The sequence below is a fragment of the Pollicipes pollicipes genome, unplaced genomic scaffold (assembly GCF_011947565.3).
Source record: "Pollicipes pollicipes isolate AB1234 unplaced genomic scaffold, Ppol_2.1 Scaffold_6138;HRSCAF=7277_pilon_pilon_pilon, whole genome shotgun sequence".
NCBI classification, from domain to species: domain Eukaryota; kingdom Metazoa; phylum Arthropoda; class Thecostraca; order Pollicipedomorpha; family Pollicipedidae; genus Pollicipes; species Pollicipes pollicipes.
In genome coordinates this window covers 32762624-32782542 of record NW_023596818.1, presented here as the reverse complement: position 1 = coordinate 32782542, position 19919 = coordinate 32762624, and the positions used below count along the sequence as shown (strand labels likewise).

At 56.3% G+C, this 19919-nt stretch overlaps 1 protein-coding gene across 7 annotated transcripts; it reads left to right on the top strand.

Moving 5' to 3' along the window:
- Nucleotides 1-9148: 9148 nt before the first annotated feature.
- On the top strand, nucleotides 9149-19534 carry LOC119105820 (kelch-like protein diablo). 7 transcript variants are annotated; one of them, XM_037229352.1, is made up of 12 exons: nucleotides 9149-9230; nucleotides 9757-9872; nucleotides 10360-10543; nucleotides 11414-11528; nucleotides 12856-13155; nucleotides 13580-13721; nucleotides 13930-14051; nucleotides 15802-16012; nucleotides 16738-16916; nucleotides 17120-17231; nucleotides 17881-18055; nucleotides 18625-19534. In XM_037229352.1, exons 2-12 carry the CDS (start codon nucleotides 9809-9811, stop codon nucleotides 18875-18877), a joined length of 1857 nt encoding a protein of 618 aa, XP_037085247.1. In that variant the 5' UTR covers nucleotides 9149-9230; nucleotides 9757-9808; the 3' UTR covers nucleotides 18878-19534. The 7 variants fall into 7 exon arrangements, with proteins under 7 accessions (XP_037085247.1, XP_037085246.1, XP_037085250.1 ...); XM_037229351.1 differs by having other exon boundaries at nucleotides 9154-9375; nucleotides 9762-9872; XM_037229355.1 differs by having other exon boundaries at nucleotides 9154-9375; nucleotides 10440-10543.
- Nucleotides 19535-19919: the final 385 nt, after the last annotated feature.

Genomic DNA, 19919 nt, shown 5'->3' with positions numbered 1-19919 from the left:
GGTGATATGTCTCCAGGAGACAAAACTGGCACCCGACAGCGTTTTTAGTCTTTCGGGTTATGCCGTTTGGCGGCGAGATTTACCACCTGTCCCTGTTGCTCATGGTGGCGTTCTCCTAGCCGTGCACCACAACGTGTGTGCACAAAGGCTGGCTTTGAATACTGAGCTTCAAGCTATCGCAGTCAAAGTGTTGTTAAACTGCCATACGATCACCATACGCTCAATCTACTTGCCTCCGGGGACCGGGTTTCCGTCTGCTCATCTGAGACACCTGGTGGCTCAGCTTCCGCCGCCTGTCCTCATTTTAGGTGATTTTAACGCTCACCATTCAGCATGGGGTTGTGTCAAGACAAACACTCGCGGGAAACGCTGCGAAGCCCTCATACATGAAGAATCGTTGTGCCTCTTAAACACGGGCACGTGTACCCATTTTACACTCCCATCAGGACAGGCATCGGCAATCGACCTAAGTCTTTTGAGCCCACAACTGATCAACCATTTTGACTGGTCGGTGTCAGACGATCCAATGGGAAGTGACCACTTCCCCATCTGGATCAAGTACCGGGCTGACGTTTTTCTTGGTTCTCGGCCACAGCGCTGGAATTTTAGAAAAGCCGACTGGACTGAGTTTCAAGCAAGGATCGAGCATTCCCTTACTATGCATCCAGCGGGTGAACCCCCGTCGGTAGGGGATTTGACATCGCTGATTTTGCGGTCTGCAGAAGGGTGCTTACCGCGAACGTCGGGCTGCCCTCGTCGTCCTCCAGTCCCATGGTGGACGCAACAGTGCCGGGACGCAATCTGTGCACGTAGGAGGGCCCTTAGAAAGTTTGACCGTCGGAGTACTACTGAGAATCTTATTGCATTTCGACGAGCACGAGCGGCTGCTAGACGTACCATTCTAGAGGCTAAGCGGGCATCGTGGCGATCGTACATCGGCCATCTAAACTGCCAAACACCTGTATCCAATATATGGTCACGGATCAAACGCATTGCTGGACAGCACTCGTCTGTGCCACACCCTGTGCTCCGTATCAATGGACGTGACATTATACACCCAGCTGACGTAGCAAATGAAATCGCCCGCGCATTCTCCGAACGGTGTGGTAACGGCAATGCCGTCCCGCAGTTTATGCGTCACCGGATCCGCTGCGAGGCATCCCCTGTCGACTTCAGCACGACGGAGCAGATGTCGTATAACCGACCTTTTACAATGGCCGAACTAATTTCCGCGATCGGATCGCTGCGCAATGTGGCAGAGGGTCCAGATCTAGTTCGCAACGCCATGCTTAAGCAACTTCCCACTTCAGTAGTTGAGGCCCTCTTAGCGACGTACAACAATCTCTGGGAGGATGGAGGTTTTCCGGAGTCGTGGCGTGAGTCACATATTGTCCCTATGCTCAAGCCTGGTAAGAGTGGGGCTGACCCTGCTGACTATCGCCCTATCTCACTGACATCATGCGTTTGTAAGTTGATGGAACGTATGGTAAATGTGCGTTTGTCGTGGTTTTTGGAGCGGTACAACGTTTTTACGGCTGCTCAATGTGGATTCAGAAAAAATGTTACGGCATCCTAAAAAAGCTCTCTCATTATGGCATTCGAGGAGCCATGGGCACGTTCTTAGCGAACTTTATGACCGATCGCTCTTTCAGAGTTCGTGTTGGCTCACACTTCTCAGATAGGTACCAACAAGACAATGGCGTGCCCCGGGGTAGCGTTTTGAGCGTCGCTCTGTTCGCGGTTATGATTAACGATATTGGTGACTCCCTTCCAAAGTCGGTCAGCCGCTCTCTCTTCGTGGATGACGTCGCCATCTGGTATGCCTCGTCAAACTTTGCCTCTTTGGAACGTCGCTTGCAGTTGGCTGTGATCAGCCTGGAAAGATGGAGCGTTATAAACGGACTACGTTTCTCGACCTCGAAAACAGTTGCTATGCACTTTTGCAGACGACGTCGTCAATGCCCCGCTATGGCTTTAAGGCTATACGGCCAGACCATCCCAAACGAACCCGGTACCCGCTTCTTGGGTCTGCAGTTTGATAACCGTTTATCGTATGGGTCACATTTGAAAACCCTACGTGACAACTGTTTTAAAGCATTGAACATATTGAAGTATGTGTCTCGAACATCTTATGGAGCGGACAGAAGAACACTGCTACTGCTATACCGCTCACTTATACGTTCGAAACTTGACTATGGCTGTTTTATTTATGACCGTGCGCCGAGTTCCTGCAAACGTTTATTAGACACCGTGCACCATACCTCATTACGCATTGTGACGGGGGCATTCAGGACGTCGCCAGTTGCTAGCCTTACCGTGGAAGTTAATGAACCGGCGTTGGCACTGAGAAGGGAAATGCTTGGCATGCGGTACTTTTGCAAGCTGGCTCAATTTCCCAACCATCCGACTCACCGAGCAATATTTTCACGTGATGTGGAAAGCAAGTTCCAAAGTAGCGCAAGGCTGTCCGCTATTCCATTTGGTGTCCACATGAAGAAGCTGTTCCGGGAAAGCGACATAAGGTTGCGTGGTGTGCTGAGGTTGCGTCCCGTATTAGTGCCTCCATGGGAGCTAATCTCACCAAAAGTGGATGTATCCCTTTCATGCACAAGCAAACAGGGAGCGATCCCATGCGACCTGAGATCGAAGGCTCTGGATCACATGGGGTCGTACATAGGTTTTCAAGCCACATATACTGATGGGTCGAAGACGGAGGTAGGTGTTGGTGCTGCATTTGTGAATGACCAAGCCACCCGGTCCTTTTCTTTACCGAAACACGCCTCAGTTTACACGTCCGAGCTCGTTGCAATCAGTAAAGCCCTATGCTTCATCGAAGTTGGTGAGAGCAACTCACACGTGATCTTATCCGATTCTTTGAGCAGCCTGTTGGCTCTGACAACCTATAACCCACCTTGTCCCATTATACAGGATATTTTAGTTCGCCTGACAGCGCTGGATCTTGCTGGTAAAACTGTCGTCTTATGTTGGATACCGAGTCATGTGGGTATCGCAGGTAACGAGCGTGCTGACGCGGCCGCAAAACGGGCAGCGCGTGCACCTTGCACCCGTTCTTTACCCTTGCCGGCAAGGGACTTTTACCCTGCAATCGCGACCTTTGTGAAGGCGAAATGGCAGCGCTGCTGGGACGCCATTGTAAACAATAAGTTAAAGATGATCAAGCCACAACTGGGTCTATGGTCTTCAAGCTCACGTAAGCTGAGACACGAAGAAGTAACCCTCAGCAGGTTACGAATTGGCCACACGCACGCAACACATAGCTACCTTTTGTGCGGTGAAGAACGCCCTAAATGTCCTCGCTGTGGTGCGCCACTTACGGTTCGCCACGTTATCCACTCCTGCCCACAGTTCAGAGAAGAGCGGGCACTTTACTTTGGACGAGATGCGTCAGGTCTTACCTTTTCAGACGTTATTGGTGACGATTCTCGCATGCTTGGCACCGGACAGCTGTTTTCATTTTTGAGAAGCGTAGGATTCACAGCCATTTATACGCCACGGTAAACACTTAGCTGCTATGGGCGCAAAATGACCCTAGAAGTCGACGCGCCCTAAAACCCCAATCATCATCATCATCACGGTGTGTTCTTTATATTTTCCACCTGGCGTCGGTTTTCCATTGGAAGACATGAGACGTTTAGTGCATGAGTTGCCTTCACCATGTCTTCTTTTAGGCGACTTCAACGCTCATCACACCGCGTGGGGCTGTGATAGCACGAACACCCGCGGAAGGATGTGCGAACATTTTATCCGTGACTCGTCACTGTGTATTTTAAACACAGGGACTCGTACTCATTTTACACTGCCGTCTGGTCAGACTTCCGCGCTTGACCTGAGTCTTTCTAGTCCCAAGCTGGTGGAGAGCCTCGAGTGGTCTGTGGCAGATGATCCAATGGGCAGCGTTTCCGAACCCCATGAGATGCTTTAAGTGCCAGATGTTTGGACATACGAGGCACTTCTGCCGTAACCAGCCAGCATGTGGCAAGTGTGCTTCTCCGGAGCACCCGAGCGATCAGTGCACTGCAGCGAACCCGTGGTGTGTGAACTGTGGGAAAAACCAGAAACCTCACTCCACTTTTGATCGCGCATGCCCGGCGTACGCCAGAGAGAAGGAGATCATCGCACTAAAAACCACGAAGAACATCTCATTTCGGGAAGCAAGGGACTTATATGAACTGAGCCACCCTAAGACATATGCCACGGCGGCCAAGGCCCATGTCCCACCTGAGGTCTCCTTAGACCAGATGACTGGAACGCAGTTCATTAAACTGCTTACATCGTTCGGGCTGTCGGTTGTACCGGCGTCTCAGGTGCACGCCACAGCGTCGGAAACACTGTCGTCCCCCGTCTCGTTGGCACCTTGTGCCCCCTCTGAGGCACAGGCCAGCGCGCCAGTTGTTACCTCGCCGCCCCACCCCACACCAGCCGAAAGCAATGAGAGGACCGTGGCCCGCCGGGGCCGAACCTCTCGGTCTTCGCCAGTAAGCGCGCGATCACCGGCTTCACAGCCGTCCTCCCCAGGAGCATCACGTCCTACAACCCTGAGTGAGACGATGGGACGGAAACTGGACAACCTTGAGCGCCAAGAGGCGGAGAGACGGGCGCGCGAGGCAAAGCGTGCACGCCTTCAGGAGCAGGAGAGGGCAAAGGCAGCCAGTCGGCTGTCGGGTGCGGGCCCCGGGCCTGCTCCCACGGGGGAGGTGGTCCCACTGGCCCAAAAGCGTGTGGAAGCTCCCTCAGGCCCCTCCGACTCGCGGAGAGACCCGTCTATGGGTGCTCCACCACCACCGCCGCCTAGGACCACGGCGTCGCCGGCGCCGGCTCAGTTTAGGACGGGGCGTCCGGAAAAGCGTGGACTGCCGGGGCCGATTTCGCCAACAGATGGCGGTAGTCCCCGGATCCGACCCAGGATCCGCCCGATCTCTTCGGGTTCTGACGACAAAACCAACAACCATGGGCCAGGCTCTAGCGCTGCTGAGTTCTTTTAAAACCTTACAGTGCTTTTAAAGCCTCTTCATTCAGTCAGTTTTACAGTGGAACTGTAGAGGTGTAAGGTCAAGCACCCAGGACTTGCAGACAGTTTTAAGCGCGCACTGCCCGGTAGCCGTGTGTCTCCAGGAGACCAAGTTGGCGCCTGATGCGGCCTTCAGCCTGAAAGGGTACACTACCTTCCGCACTGACATCCAACAGATACCGTTGCTTACGGTGGCGTTCTTTTGGCTGTACACAAAGCGTACCTACGCGGCGTCTGGTGTTGAGAACAGACTAGCAGGCTGTCGCAGCAACGGTGAATTTCAATCGCCGCACCATAACTGTCTGCTCTCTCTACTTGCCAGCTGGGGTTTCATTTCCATCTGGAGGACTACGAGAGTTAGTCTCTCAACTTCCTCCCCCTCTACTCGTTTTAGGCGATTTTAATGCACATCACACTGTGTGAGGGTGTGCTTCCACGAACACTCGCGGGAGGCTATGTGAGGCTCTCGTGCGTGACGAAGGTCTGTGCTGTTGCTCCACCAAGGTACCTGAGCATTTGTAGTCCGCAGTTGGTACCACACTTCACCTGGGATGTTTCAGAGGACCCCCTTGGAAGTGACCATTTTCCGGTCTGGGCTCGGTACCGTGGTGGTACTGTTCTTGGTACTCGACCTCAGCGTTGGAATTTCAAGAAGGCGGACTGGAGGGGTTTGAGACTCGCCTGGACGAAACGTTTTCCAACGATTTGGACTCAGCAACTCCGACTACGGAGGAATTTACGTCTCTCGTGTTGGATGCGGCGAAAGGATGCATTCCGCGCACCTCCGGATGCCCTCGTCGCACCCCTGTACCTTGGTGGAGCGACGAGTGTCGCGACGCTATTCGCGCACGTCGGAGAGCTTTTAGGGCTTTTGACCGGCACAGCAGCACATTAAACCTCTTGGCTTTCAGGCATGCACGCGCGGCCGCACGCCACACTATACGAGAGGCGAAACGTGCATCATGGCGCAGCTACGTCAATTCACTAAATCGCCACACGCCGACGTCACATGTATGGGGCCGCATTAAACGAATCGCTGGACTGCATCCAGCAGTTTCCCTTCCCGTACTGCGAGTGGGAAGTCAAGACATCACTCACCCAAGTGATGTGGCAGAAGCCATTGGGGAAGCGCTGTCAGACCGTTGCCGAAATGGCACCTGCGATCCACGGTTTTTGCGGCACAGGGCACGATGTGAAACTTCGCAGGTTAATTTTGTACAGATGACGTCCTGACGTACAACAAACATTTCACTATGATGGAGCTTCAAGCGGCCATTCGCTCGCTGCGTAGTGTAGCGGAGGGGCCCGACCTCATCCACAATGATATGATACGGCATTTTCCTCCCCGTGTACTACGAGCGTTGCTGGCAGTTTTCAACTGTATATGGGTGTCAGGTAACTTCCCGCCAATCTGGCGAGAAGCAATAGTAGTGCCTATTTTAAAGCCCGGGAAAAGTGGGACGAACGCTCTTGACTACCGCCTGATCGCCCTCACATCTTCGCTTTGTAAGCTCATGGAAAGAATGGTGAATGTGCGGCTCTCGTGGACTTAAGAACGCCAGAACTTTTTCACAAATGCTCAGTGCGGATTCCGTAAGAACAGGAGCACGATCGGCCATATCTTAACTCTTGATACCGCAGTGCGAGCCGGATTTAGTAGCAAGCGTCATACCGGCGCCATCTTCTTTGACATAGAAAAAGCTTATGACACCACATGGAGACATGGAATTATGATGAAGTTACTCGATTGTGGCATCCGTGGTCACATGGGAAAGTTTTTACAAAACTTTCTGACTGACAGATTCTTTCGGGTGCGTGTTGGTTCTTGTCAGTCCGACAGGTATCCACAGGACAATGGTGTGCCTCAGGGCAGCGTATTAAGTGTCATTCTTTTCGCAGTGATGATAAACGACATAGGGGACACGCTTCCACATGGGATCAGCCGTTCTCTGTTTGTAGACGACTTTGCTATTTGGTGTAGCTCATCGACCACTCGCACGATGGAGCGACAGCTGCAGCTGGCTGTCACGTCTGGAGAAGTGGAGTGTGCTCAACGGTTTCCGGTTTTCTACATCGAAGACAACTGCAGTTCATTTCTGTCGTCGTCGCCGTCACTGTCCTGATATGGAAATCAGGCTGTATGGGCAACGCGTCGCCAATGAGAATACCGCGAAATTTCTCGGTATACGCTTTGACCGACGCCTAACATACCGTGAGCACATCAGAAATCTCCGCGACAAATGTTTAAAATCTCTTAACATCCTAAGGTGCGTGGGACGTACGTCATACGGTGCTGATAGGAGGACACTCTTACTCCTATACCGCTCCCTGATTCGTTCAAAACTTGACTACGGCTGTTTTATCTACGACAGCTCATCAGACCTGATCAAACGTACTCTGAACACGGTGCATCACGCCGCACTCCGTATCGCCACAGGGGCTTTTCGGACATCGCCCATAGACAGTCTTCTGGTGGAGGCTCACGAGCCCCCACTAGCATTGCGAAGGCAGATGCTGGGACTGCGCTACACGTGCAAGCTGGCGCAGTTCCCAGATCATCCCACCTACAAAGCAGTGTTTTCGCGTAGCTTACGAAGGCTTTTCCTACGTCAACGGTCACCTAAAACTTCTCCCTTCTGTGTACGAATGAGAGAGCTTTTAGATGCGAGCGGCCTGAACCTACGGCGTGTCATCAGACCTAAACCCATGGAGACTGCTCCTTGGGAGCTAGCATCGCCAAGAGTGGATGTCTCTCTATCAAATATGCAAAAGCAACATGTCCTCATGGCGGAACTCAAAGGCGCAGCTTTAGAGCACATGGCCTCCTTTGACGGGTACAAGATGACTTATACAGATGGTTCGAAGACGGATGCAGGTGTAGGGTGCGCTTTTGTGTGCGGATCGACCACACGGTCATTCACACTGCCTTCACACGCGTCGGTCTACACTTCCGAGCTTATAGCCATTAGCAAAGCTCTCTGTTTTATTGAAGTGGACGATAGCAATCTGCATTTAATTCTTTCCGACTCCTTGAGCAGCCTACTGGCTGTTAGCGGCTTCTCCCCGTCGAATCCACTTGTTCAGGACATTCAATCTCGTCTTAGCTCACTGGATCGAGCAGGAAAAACGGTCGTTCTATGCTGGATCCGAAGTCAGGTGGGGATATGCGGAAATGATCTTGCTGACGCGGCAGCAAAGCGCGCTACGACAGGGACTAGAATTCCTGTAACACCACTACCTGCTCAAGACGTGTACCCCGCAGTGTCGCTGTTTATGCAGAAGCGATGGCAGTTCTACTGGAACTCGCTGAGCGCCAACAAGCTGCAGTCGGTGAAACCCCGCATTGGATTATGGCAGTCGTGCTTTCGGGACAATAGGGTGGAAGAAGTTGCCCTTTGCCGGTTACGCATAGGTCACACATATGCTACGCACCGTCACCTGCTATTGGCTGGCGACAGACCATGCTGCGGTCGATGCTCTGATCCACTGACCGTGCATCACGTACTGGTCGCTTGCCGCCACCTTACGGCAACGAGAGCGCAGTTTTTCGGACGCCACGTCCAGAGTCGCACGCTATGCGACTTTTTAGGGGATTCTTCGAACATCGTCGGGTTTGGTAAAGTGCTCCAGTTCCTTCGCGCTATAGATTTTCCTGTAATCTTCTCATCATGATGCTAGGGCCGATCATCATGGCTCTATAGGGTGACCTGATTGATGCACTTCTCTGATTGACGGCTCTGCATGAATCGATAGTTATGGACGCTGCATGACCTTTAGCAGTCGATGCGCCCTAAATCCCCAAATCATCATCATCATCACGTGTGGTTTTCCCGTACTTCCCTCTCTAAAATGACCACCAGACTTTTTAGGACGAGCCGGCTTTTGAGCGGCATTGGTAAGGGAGATCCGCTCTCCTCTCTTGGCAGATAACGGAAGTTGAAGCCAGTAAAAAAGAGTTAGTGCCTAAAACGCAATTCCATAGCCAGTTGGTATGTCTGTGGATTGCAGAGACCATGCTATCGCGCGAAATCAACGCAATGCTATCCAACGAAAGCAACACAACAAGGTCTCTGCCACTAATTACAATAAACGACACCCTCTCCCCCGCACGCCGGCAAGCCGCACAGCTGGCTCGACTACTCGAAGGCTGCTCTTAGTCATAAAATATGTCTGGCGGGTCTTGTACAAGCTGTCAGATCTAGTACGCACGTAGCTTGCAATTTAGCGCAGTGTGCCAAAGGCGTGCAACTCGTACTGCTTCGTGTAGTGTTGTATGAATAAGCTGAAATTGGTGCATGCAAAGACCCATTTGCCTTGTAAACCCTTTTGGTGGGAAACTTGATGAGGTGGGTCTCATATTTTCCTCATGCAATTATCTGCTTGTTTTTTATCGTATTCCTGTCATCCAAAGAAATACTCCTGTCCTCGGACAGCCTCAGAAATTAGGTCAGAAACTTGCAACCAATTGCTTTCCATGCACAAGTAACACATTGTTGGTGGATTCCAGTGTGTCTGGTTATGTTATTTGCCCCTTCTGCCTCCATCCCTTGCATCCATGGCTGGACTTCTGTCCAGCCAGCAATGCAGAATGTGCAGCCAAGATGCAAAAAATATGGTTCAGAAGGTGATAATTGTTACATTCCTGCCCCATTCCCTCAGGTAATATGTTTTGCATCAGTCTCATTGGTGGCTTCCATGAACAGTGTAGTCTGCTTTGTTTGTTTCAGAGCAGCCAATATCCTATTTGGCAAACCAGGGTGACTGCTTCATTGTGACATCATGCTTTGTCCCGAGTGTGAGGTGGCAAAGACATCTGATGATGACCCAATTGGACCTGCCGGATGTGAGTGCTTCTTAAATCTTACTAGAAACATTTTTGAGAAAATTTGGTGTGGCAGGGACATTGGAACAAATATTGTTTCCTGAATTTTGGCCTGTGTCGAAGTAGTTTGCCTGGTATATGTCTGTTTGGCGGAGAGCCGGCTGGCCAGCTACTGTTTCATGTAAATTGCCATTATCTTCCTGCAAGCAAAGATAAGTAAATATGTTTCTCTTCATTCCCTGGAGCCTCCTGCCATGCTGAGACCTTGTGATAAGCAGTTGAATTGTGTAAAATCTTGCTGTGTTAGCTGGTCTGTTAGTGTTGTGGGGTTGTCTTGTGTTATGACCTGACACACCCCACCCGGCCACAGTGACCTGGCTCATGCCATGTGGAAGGCTGACCTGTGTTATGACCTGACATGCCTTGCCAGGCCACCATGCACTGGCCTGTGCCACATAACCAGCTGACCATGTTGTGACCTGACTGGTCTCACCTGGCCACCATGCAGTGGTGTTACCAGAGCGGCCAGATGGCTGTCAGCCACTCTCTGACCTCAGCCACGCCACCATCCTCACGGACATGCTGCAGCAGCTGTGGCAGGAGCAGCTACTCTGTGATGTCACAGTGCGGGTGGAGGAGCGCCAATGGCGCGCCCATAAAGCAGTGCTGGCTGCTGGATCACCATACTTCAGGTGGGTGGCATGTTGGTTGGCCAATTGGCACAGATGGAGGTGCCCAGCTTGGTGTACATGGTGCACACCGTGCGTGACTAGATGTGATCTTAAGATCCAAGGCACCCTAGTTTCTGAGCTACACACCCACAGAAATGGAGAAAGGTATATTGGGGGAGTATTTCAAAGTCATTTTAGCATCCATGATGTCATAATAGCATCATTCAAATCCTGCCGTCCCGTAAACCATGTGGCGATCAAGGCCAAGGCAAATATAACTGTCAAGACGTTCATATCTGACGTTCGTGAGCGCGATTCCAGATATAAGGTGCGTCGATGGGCTCTCAGTCGAGGTTATGCGAGATACGATGATGTAATCAAACCATGACTCATTGAAGAGCGCATTTACTAAACAGTGAATTGTGCTGTGTGCAGCAGTCTGCTCTGCTTAAAAGCACACCAATTGTTAGAGGTCAGCTTGTTTCAACCCATCCGGTGCTTGCATCAGTATCTTTAAATATGAAACATTCCATTCATTTCATCAGCTTTTGTACTGTACCAAGCTCCAGCCGCAACGTCCCATCTGGATTAGCCGTTACATCACGATCTATTTTTGCTTGTGATTTTGTTACATCACCGTGCGTTTTCATTCTTCAACCACCTGTCATCAACCATCGGTGTTGTGATGCTTCAGTGAAACCTTAGCCGCCATGAAAAGGCTAAGATGGATGTTACTTCCCATAATGCCTGTCATGCTGCCAAGCCTGCGGCACAGATCCGACAAGTCCGCAGATGGCCATGCAAAACGCAGCGCTGCGCCTGCACTCCGGCTGTGATGATATGGTCTTCGTGCAGTTTGCATGGGGTGATGCTGGCCTGCTCTGCGCGCAGGACCATGTTCACGAGTGACTACGTGGAGAGTCAGGAGCCAGTCGTGGGGCTGCACGGATTTGACAGTGACACCTTCGACGCCGTCCTAAACTACATTTACACGGGCCATGTCGAGGTGAGGACCGCCCGAGATAAAACGTGGGGCGTTTCTGATCACTTGATTGCGTCTGACCACCCCGAACTTGCTCTCAATAACGCTGTTCTCAAAGTAAGCACAGTCTTATCGATAAGTCGCCCGTTTGGTGGCGATTGGCCAGCAAAATGCCAAAAGGGTGCCATTATTACTGGTCGCTGGTCCAGCTGGCCTTGCTACTGTACTGTGCCTGCTGTACTGTGGGGCAGGCACTAGGCCTGCTGGACTCTGTCAGCACTGCGTTCTAGGTGGCACATCTGTACTTGCCCCATGTTTCAATTGCGGTGGCCAAGTCTACGCTATCTTCCAGCCGAGGTGGCTATGTCCACCCTGTTCTAGCTAAAGTGGTCGTATCTGCTCGGTGCTCCAGCTGAGGTGGCCGTGTGTACCCTGTTCTAGCTGAGGTGATCTCACCTGCTCGGTGCTCCAGCTGAGGTGGCCGTGTATACCCTGTTCCAGCTGAGGTGATCTCACCTGCTCGGTGCTCCAGCTGAGGTGGCCGTGTGTACCCTGTTCCAGCTGAGGTGATCTCACCTCCTCGGTGCTCCAGCTGAGGTGGCCGTGTGTACCCTGTTCCAGCTGAGGTGATCTCACCCCCTCGGTGCTCCAGCTGAGGCGGCCGTGTGTACCCTGTTCTAGCCGAGGTGATCTCACCTCCTCGGTGCTCCAGCTGAGGTGGCCGTGTGTACCCTGTTCTAGCCGAGGTGATCTCACCTCCTCGGTGCTCCAGTTGAGGTGGCCGTGTGTACCCTGCTCCAGCTGAGGTGATCTCACCTCCTCGGTGCTCCAGCTGAGGTGGCCGTGTGTACCCTGTTCCAGCTGAGGTGATCTCACCTCCTTGGTGCTCCAGCTGAGGTGATCTCACCTCCTTGGTGCTCCAGCTGAGGTGGCCGTGTGTACCCTGTTCCAGCTGAGGTGAGCTCACCTCCTCGGTGCTTCAGCTGAGGTGATCTCACCTCCTCGGTGCTCCAGCTGAGGTGATCTCACCTCCTCGGTGCTCCAGGTGAGGTGGCCGTGTGTTCCCTGTTCCAGCTGAGGTGATCTCACCTCCTCGGTGCTCCAGCTGAGGTGATCTCACCTCCTCGGTGCTCCAGCTGAGGTGATCTCACCTCCTCGGTGCTCCAGCTGAGGTGATCTCACCTCCTCGGTGCTCCAGCTGAGATGGTCTCACTTCCTCGGTGCTCCAGCTGAGGTGATCTCACCTCCTCGGTGCTCCAGCTGAGGTGATCTCACCTCCTCGGTGCTCCAGCTGAGGTGATCTCACCTCCTCGGTGCTCCAGGTGAGGTGGCCGTGCCTGTTTTGTTACAGCTGAGCCCGAACTCAGCGGCCGCACTGCTGGACGCGGCTGAGCACCTGCAGCTGTCGTCGCTGCGCCATCACTGCCTGCAGTATCTGTCGGAGGTGGTGACTCCCGAGAGTAGCATTGCCGTCTGGCGACTGGCGCTGCTGCACGGCTCCGCCGAGCTGGCGCACCGCGCCCTGCGCCTCGTGCTCGACAACTTCAGCGCGGCGGTGCGCGACGCCGACTTCCTGGCGCTGCCCGAGGAGGCCATGGTGACGCTGCTGCGCGCCTCTCACATCGCCGCCCGCGAGGACCAAGTGCTCTATGTGAGTCGGACAACGGCAACGGACGCCGCGCTTTTGCAGAGGCTGCCTGGGGGGGGGGGGGGGGGGGTCGGCGACCGCCAGAGGTGCCGGGTCGGGCCGCGAAGACTGGTCTGTGTGGGGTAACACAGCAGCGCCAGACAGGCTTCGGTGCTAGTCCCGCCTCTGATGGGTGATATCGCTGCTGCCTCATCTGGTTCTTTGATGCACATCCAAGCAGACGGGCTATGTTATGCTGTGCGACACTCCTGCCGGGTAAAATGAAAATGAACCATTCCCAAGTCGTGAGCACTGACCCGAGGTCTCCGAGCCGTCGATGGGCTGGCCACTGACGCCTGGGTACACCTCTGACCGTGGGGCGGGACCCGTCGTCGGCTGCGGTGTATGGGGCGGCCGGCGTGTGACGGCCGGTCGGGCGTGTATCCAGGCACTGTGCCGGTGGACGGAGGTGGACACGGAAGGCCGCCTGCCAGCCTTCCGCCGCCTGCTGCGAGACGTTTGCGTGAGTCAGCTGGACCTGTTCAAGCTGCGCTCGGCCACTGAGCTGCACCCCTGCCTGCAGGACCCAGGTCAGCCAGTGATGGGCAGCTCCGGCCCGGTGCTGGGCACGTGTCCACAGTTGACAGTGGGCTGCATTCCTGCCTGCAGGACTCAGGGCAGTGGCTGACATCGTTGACCCAGTGCATGGCACGTGCGCAACTCGAAGCTCACTGCGTGGCTTACCTCGGTGAGCACCTGGTGGCCAGCTGACGATGGGCCTATGCTCTTTGGCGGCAGAGGTGCGCGCGTACCTGGACTCGCGCCAGGAGGAGGCGCTCAGCAGCCGCTATGACCGGCCGACAGAGGGGCCGGACGGGCCGCCGGCAGAGCCCGTCCGCCGGTGCACCGACTCGCTGGAGGTCAGCAGACGCCGTAATACACCGCCACCGCCGCTGGACGGCTGCCGCGGCACACTGCCACCGCCGCTGGGCGGCTGCCGCGGCACACCGCCACCGCCGCTGGACGGCTGCCCCGACACACCGCCACCGCCGCTGGACGGCTGCCGCAGCACACTGCCACCGCCGCTGGACGGCTGCCCCGACACACCGCCACCGCCGCTGGACGGCTGCCCCGGCACACCGCCACCGCCGCTGGACGGCTGCCGCGGCACACTGCCACCGCCGCTGGGCGGCTGCCGCGGCACACCGCCACCGCCGCTGGACGGCTGCCCCGACACACCGCCACCGCCGCTGGACGGCTGCCGCGGCACACTGCCACCGCCGCTGGACGGCTGCCGCGGCACACCGCCACCGCCGCTGGACGGCTGCCGCGGCACACTGCCACCGCCGCTGGACGGCTGCCGCGGCACACCGCCACCGCCGCTGGACGGCTGCCCCGACACACCGCCACCGCCGCTGGACGGCTGCCCCGACACACCGCCACCGCCGCTGGACGGCTGCCGCGGCACACTGCCACCGCCGCTGGACGGCTGCCGCGGCACACTGCCACCGCCGCTGGACGGCTGCCGCGGCACACTGCCACCGCCGCTGGACGGCTGCCGTAGCACACTGCCACCGCCGCTGGACGGCTGCCCCGACACACCGCCACCGCCGCTGGACGGCTGCCCCGGCACACCGCCACCGCCGCTGGACGGCTGCCGCCGGCACACCGCCACCGCCGCTGGACGGCTGCCGCGGCACACCGCCACCGCCGCTGGACGGCTGCCCCGGCACACCGCCACCGCCGCTGGACGGCTGCCCCGGCACACCGCCACCGCCGCTGGACGGCTGCCGCGGCACACCGCCACCGCCGCTGGACGGCTGCCCCGACACACCGCCACCGCCGCTGGACGGCTGCCCCGGCACACCGCCACCGCCGCTGGACGGCTGCCGCGGCACACCGCCACCGCCGCTGGACGGCTGCCGCGGCACACCGCCACCGCCGCTGGACGGCTGCCCCGGCACACCGCCACCGCCGCTGGACGGCTGCCGCGGCACACCGCCACCGCCGCTGGACGGCTGCCGCGGCACACCGCCACCGCCGCTGGACGGCTGCCGCGGCACACCGCCACCGCCGCTGGATATCTGCCGTGGCGCGGCTCTTCTCCCGCTTAACGGGTCCGTCGTGCGACGAGACGCTCGGCGAGTGCGGAATAATAATGAGGGCCTTAACAAAATTATACGGGATTCGAAAATAGAAATTTTCCTATACCCGCTGTTTGCCTCGTTGTCTGCCACGTCATGTGATGTTCCGTGTTGGTTCACTCTGGGGTTTATGAGGCGTGACCGAACGTCTGTCGAGATGCTCACGTAATACCTCGCGTTTGACCCAAAGCATACATGCTGATTATCGGCGCGTCATTCAGTAGGTCAGAGCGCGTTACTAACCGGCTCAGAGCGCATCACCAACCGGCTCAGAGCGCGTCACCAACCGGCCCAAAGCGCGTCACCAACCGGCTCAGTGCGCGTCACCAACCGGCTCAGAGCGCATCACCAACCGGCTCAGAGCGCGTCACCAACCGGCCCAAAGCGCGTCACCAACCGGCTCAGTGCGCGTCTCCTGGCGTTCGTTTTGCGTCCCACCACCCGTCGCCACGCGCCGGTCCCCGCCGGCGCCCGGTGTCACCGGCCGGCCGCGACCCGTTGCCCACCGGCCCGCCGGCGTCGGCAGGTGATCCTGGCGATAGGCGGCGCCACCTGTGCGGGCTTCTCCTCGGGCGTCGAGTGCCTGACGCTGGGGTACGAGTCGTGGAAGTACTCAATGCCGCGCGCCGTCAGCGCCGTCAGCGACGCCGTCACCACCACCGAGCCCATGGCGCGCATGGCCGAGATGCGCACGTTCGCGGCCGTCGCCGCCGACGAGGAGCACGCATACGTGTTGGGTGAGTCGACGGCGGGGGGATGAGTGGGGTTGGGCGCGCCGCCAGCCTGCGGTAGCCGGAGCGCGCCGTGTGGGCCGTGAGGGTCCATATTGCACTGTGTCTGCGTCCGCTGAAACTGTATTACGTAAATATCTGGCGACAAATGCTTGTTCTGCCGAACAGATTTAAGGAAAGCTGACGCATTCTCAGTTTTGTAACATTAGCCTCTTGGCCTTGATATAAGTCGCTGGGCTATTCATTCCTCTTTATATCAACCTTCGCAATGCAAATTTAGAGATCGGAGGCCTTTCGTCTCGCATGACTGCTCTCGTTCAGGTGGCGTGCCCTGCGTGCTGAGCTATATGAAGTAAGCTCGCAGCTTAGTGACTTCTAGATGGCACCTGCAGACATATGACATGGAAACATATGAATTATGGTTGACATTTTGTTGCCTATGTCACTGAGGAACATCTACAGTCGTCGAAACCAGGGAGTCCACGGCATCCGTACTGTGCATTTTGACAAGAAAGTCTTCCTGTAGTGACGCTGTATGGTACCGGTGGTCGGTGTGGCGCCGCCGTGCCAGCCTGACAGCCGGTGTATGACCGCTGCCGGGCCTGACGGCCGGCATACGACCCCTGCGGGGCCTGACGGCCGGCGCATGATCCCCGTGGGGCCTGACGGCCGGCGCATGATCCCCGTGGGGCCTGACGGCCGGCGCATGACCGCTGCCGGGCCTTCGCCAGGCGGGTTTCGGGACATCGCGTCTCTGCGCACGTGCGAGCGGTACTCGGTGCGGGAGAACGCCTTTTCGCCGCTGGCCGAGCTGCCGGCTGCACTGCACGGCGCGGCGGCGTGCTGCGCCGGCGGACGGCTCTTCCTGTTCGGCGGCTGTCTGGACGCTGTGGTCACCAACCGTGTCTGGGTCAGTGTCACCATCATCGGATCCCCGCGTCGTGGCCGCAGGCACCACACGTCGGGTGCCGAAGGGTGTGAAGTGACCAGGGTTCGCTTATGAATTTGTGATTTTATTTCAGACTTGAGAAAGAAACATTGCCAGTTGGAAGTCGGTGTAGTGTGAAGCAGCCATTTAAACGGTCTGTTGTTGTTTTTTGTGTGCTTGCCCAGATGTACTGCGAAGAGCGCGATGAGTGGGTGGACCGGTCGCCCATGATCGGAGCGCGCAGCCATCACTGCGCCGCCGTCGTCCGGGGACACATCTACGCTATTGGCGGCATTGGTGAGTGCGGTACCACAGCAACCATGGCAGCCCGACGGACACCTGTCGCTGGCATGTCGGGCCGGTATGGCGGATTGGCCTCGGGGCTTACGGGGTAAGCATTTTTAAAGCTTTAGTGCTGACCAAGTTGCCATTGCACAGTAAAACGTGCTAGGAAAGTGAGTTCTAAATTGCGATTAAACCGCAGCCATTCTGTTCCAGTGAGTTCGAATGTTTCGTAAATGTCCGTTTTCGGTTGGCGGCTGTAACCGAAGCAGAATCCATTTGTGGCACGGCTATCGTCGCAAGCGTTTAAAGCGGAATGGTTTCTATGAAACTAGTATGATAATGGTGGTAGACAATAGGAATGTGTTGATTTGCTGATGGTGACGCTTTTGATTGCGCGGATGGATTTAGAACTAAATGGATTTCGTGTTGCAATGCTTTGTGAGTAGTGATTTTGTAAAAAAAGAGTCCGAATTCACTTAACACTACGCTGGGTTATAACCGCACGCATCCAAGTTATCGATATGTCGAGTCTTCGTTTAAACTCAGTGGTTGCCGGGTCCGACTCGGGGTGTGGTCCGTTCATTATTCCCCACGCATTGTCCCCCTGACGTTAAGCCCCGCTCTTGAGGTCGGCTGAGCACGGTCCCGACTTTGTCCTCAGATCCAGGCGGTGCGTACCTGAGCTCCGTGTCTCGCTACGACCCGGACAACGATCGATGGACGGTGGCGCCGCCCTGCGGGCCGCCGCGCGCTTACGCGGCCTGCGCCGCCGTTCGGGATCAGCTGTTCCTGATCGGCGGCCACAGCGGCCGCCAGTGGCTGCGTACCGTGAGGAGGTTGGTTTCGCGTTGACACTGCTGTGTACATGGGCCGAATCGGAGGCTGGTGCCGCGGCAGGGTCTCCCGCGGGCGATGCTTGCGGTGTCCGCCTTTACCCCGGCAGGTTCAGTGCACTGGAGAGCCAGTGGTACAGTCTGGGCCCGATGCCGTGCCTCGTAGAGTCCATTTCTTCCCTGGCAGGTTCAGTCCACTGGAGTGCCGGTGGTACAGTCTGGGCCCGATGCCGTGTCTCCGAGAGTCCATCTCTTCCCTGGCAGGTTCAGTCCACTGGAGAGCCAGCGGTACAGTCTGGGCCCGATGCCGTGTCTCCGAGAGCCTATCTCTTCCCCGGCAGGTTCAATGCGCTGGAGAGCCAGTGATACAGTGTGGGCCCAATACCGTGTCTCCGAGAGCCCTTCTCTTCCCCGGCAGGTTCAGTCCGCTGTAGAGTCAGTGGTAGGGCCTGGGCACGATACCATGTCTCCGAGAGTCCATCTCTTCCCCGGCAGGTTCAGTCCGCTAGAGAGCCAATGGTACAGTCTGAGCCCGATGCCGTGTCTCCTAGAGTCCGCCTCTTCCCCGGCAGGTTCAGTCCGCTAGAGAGCCAGTGGTACGGCCTTGGCACGATGCCGCAGCCGCTGGGCCAATTTGCAGCCGCCGTCTGCGACGACCGGATCTACTGCGTGGGCGGCTTCACAGGCTGCGACTACCTGCACACGGTGAACAAGTACAACCCGCGCACCGACCGCTGGCACACCGTGCACGGCCTCCACATGGCCCGCATGGGCCTGGGCGCCGTCACCGTCCGTGTGCCTGTCACCAAGGGCAGCGAGGTGTGACGCCAGCGCGGACAGCGATCTGTGACGTCACTGAGGAAGACGAGATGTGACGTCAATAGAGACGGCGGTGTGCGACGTCAGCGCGTGGTGTGACGTCACTGATTTCTTCCCGCGGTTTGTCACCTTGCCAGTCGTGGATGGGAGGGTCTGTCTTTATGCCCTCTGTTGGCACAGGTGTAGGTCCATGTGACGTCACATTGCTAGCCCAACGCGCGATGCTCCCTCAGTGGCCCTAGGCTTTAATCTGGACGTATGGCGCTTTCCCCCTCTTGGACTCCCTTGAGCCGGTCCCGATATCGTAGGGGCTGTGAACCCCGGCGTCCAGAGTGCTGAACCCGGCGTTCGAGGTATTCGGATGTGTCGTTTTCTGGCGGCGGGGCTGAGCCCGATCGTGCCCCAATCGAAACGTCTAGTCGTGGTTTGCTGGCTACAGGCGAGTCATCTGCGGTTTTGTCACGCGCTGTTTGGCGCTGGCTGTCCGCTGGGAGCCAAGTCCGTGTGCTGTGCGTGTTACAGCGCCGCTGTGCTGCTGTGTCTGTGTTCCGTCAGGACGCACACAGCACCGGCGACGAGCGCGAGTGCGTTTATGTTGTAGCCCAACTGTGCAGTGCTGTGGCGAAGTAGGAGTTTAATACATGGCTTGTCGCCGTTCATGAATCGCGAATCGATTCGGTGACGAATCGGTAAGTGTGTGCCCCGTTTAAATATTTGCAATACATGCATGCCATGCGATGGTCAACCCAGTTTTCATGCGGTGAGTTGTTTTCCGGAGCGCTATGTGGAATCACTCTGATGCCCTGAAATCTCGACATACATTTGGTTGATTTGTCGTCTGACTCTTCGTACGTCCCGATGGGACGTTAAGTAACACTCCGTAGACGAACAGCGATGTAAAATGTGACCAGTTGGTCTTTCAGGGAGAAAAGTGGAGTAAAACAGGTTCTTAATGCTGGGAGGTTCAGTAAATCTAGAAGAACTACGTGAAAAAAATGGCTGCCGTCACTCATCCAGTGTTGTGTATTGTACACGAGCTGTGGGCGTC